This window comes from Nanorana parkeri, unplaced genomic scaffold (assembly GCF_000935625.1).
Source record: "Nanorana parkeri isolate BGI_ZX_2015 unplaced genomic scaffold, ASM93562v1 scaffold2493, whole genome shotgun sequence".
Taxonomy (NCBI): domain Eukaryota; kingdom Metazoa; phylum Chordata; class Amphibia; order Anura; family Dicroglossidae; genus Nanorana; species Nanorana parkeri.
The window spans coordinates 108,398-109,470 of NW_017308761.1; the positions used below are offsets into that span (position 1 = coordinate 108,398).

Below are 1,073 nucleotides of genomic sequence, written 5' to 3' on the forward strand. Positions count from 1 at the left end.
TGGTTAACCCCCCCCCCCCGTAGGGGTTAGTTGTTACATTTGTTGGAGTTCTCCTTTAAATTTAAGGGGAACTAGGTCACGGGGTCTAGAATGATGTGTGCGCTGCTAAATCCTTGTAGAGGAGCTCCGTGTGTTTATGTTCTGGTCATCTCTGCGTTCTGTAAGGCATTCACAAAGAGATTATCTCCGTGGCACAGTTCCAGTGTCTCCTCTTCCCCGGGGCTGACCACAATCCCTCTACTCCATGGAGGCGGTACAAGCAGTCTTTATAGCAAGGACACGAAGGCAGAGCGGTGACAACATACCGTAAGTGTATAGCGGCGTCCCTCTTGGCTCTCGCAGGAGTAACGAGTGGAAAAAGCTGACCAGGGCTCCCGATGACAGAGATCGTTCTGGAAGCGGAAGAGACTTCAAATATGTAAAGTCCACGGCAAGAGGGTTCCGCGGGGGCGGGGTAACACAGGTGCTGACGACATCCCACACCACGTGCCACACACCGACATCTAGGTGATAAAGCAAATGTTTTTTTTCCGTGACAAGAGCGATGGCTCACTTTTCACTGACCAGTTTTTGCATTTTTTGAAGCGGACATTTCAGAGTAAACACGAGAACATAGCAAAAAGCTTCACAGCTTAAGGTGTGCCAAAGTGGCCTAAGAATTTTGGTACTATTGCTTTCGGAGGCCACTCTAGCATGCCTCAAAGCAGACCCAGACTCATAATTATTGTAAATGTTATAGCATGTACTCTACACACAGGGCCGGATTTCCCACAAGGCCGACCGAGGCCCGGCCTTGGGGCAGCAGGAAGTAGAGGGGCAGCAGGAAGTAGAGGGGTGGCAGGAAGTAGGGGGGCAGCAGGAAGTAGAGGGGTGGCAGGGGTGTGGAATTCCTATCTCCCGATGCCTGGGACATGCAGTTCCGGGCGCCGGGCGGGTAGTTGTTTTCTACACTTAGCCCGGCTTTGGGCAAGCAGGAGTAAATGTACAGCGGGGAAGCCGCCGCTTGTTTTGTACAAGTGATCTCAGCGATGTTGCCGAGATCACTTGTATGCAGCCTGCAGGTCTGCCATTCT

At 51.9% G+C, this 1,073-nt stretch overlaps 1 protein-coding gene across 1 annotated transcript in view; it reads right to left on the bottom strand.

Annotated features, from left to right (window-relative positions):
* Positions 1-1,073, bottom strand: part of LOC108801786 — a 31,753-nt gene that overhangs the window by 1,611 nt on the left and 29,069 nt on the right. The window contains exon 29 of the mRNA XM_018573697.1: positions 306-503. Coding sequence (XP_018429199.1) covers positions 306-503 — 198 coding nt within the window. The remainder of the gene's footprint in view (positions 1-305; positions 504-1,073) is intronic.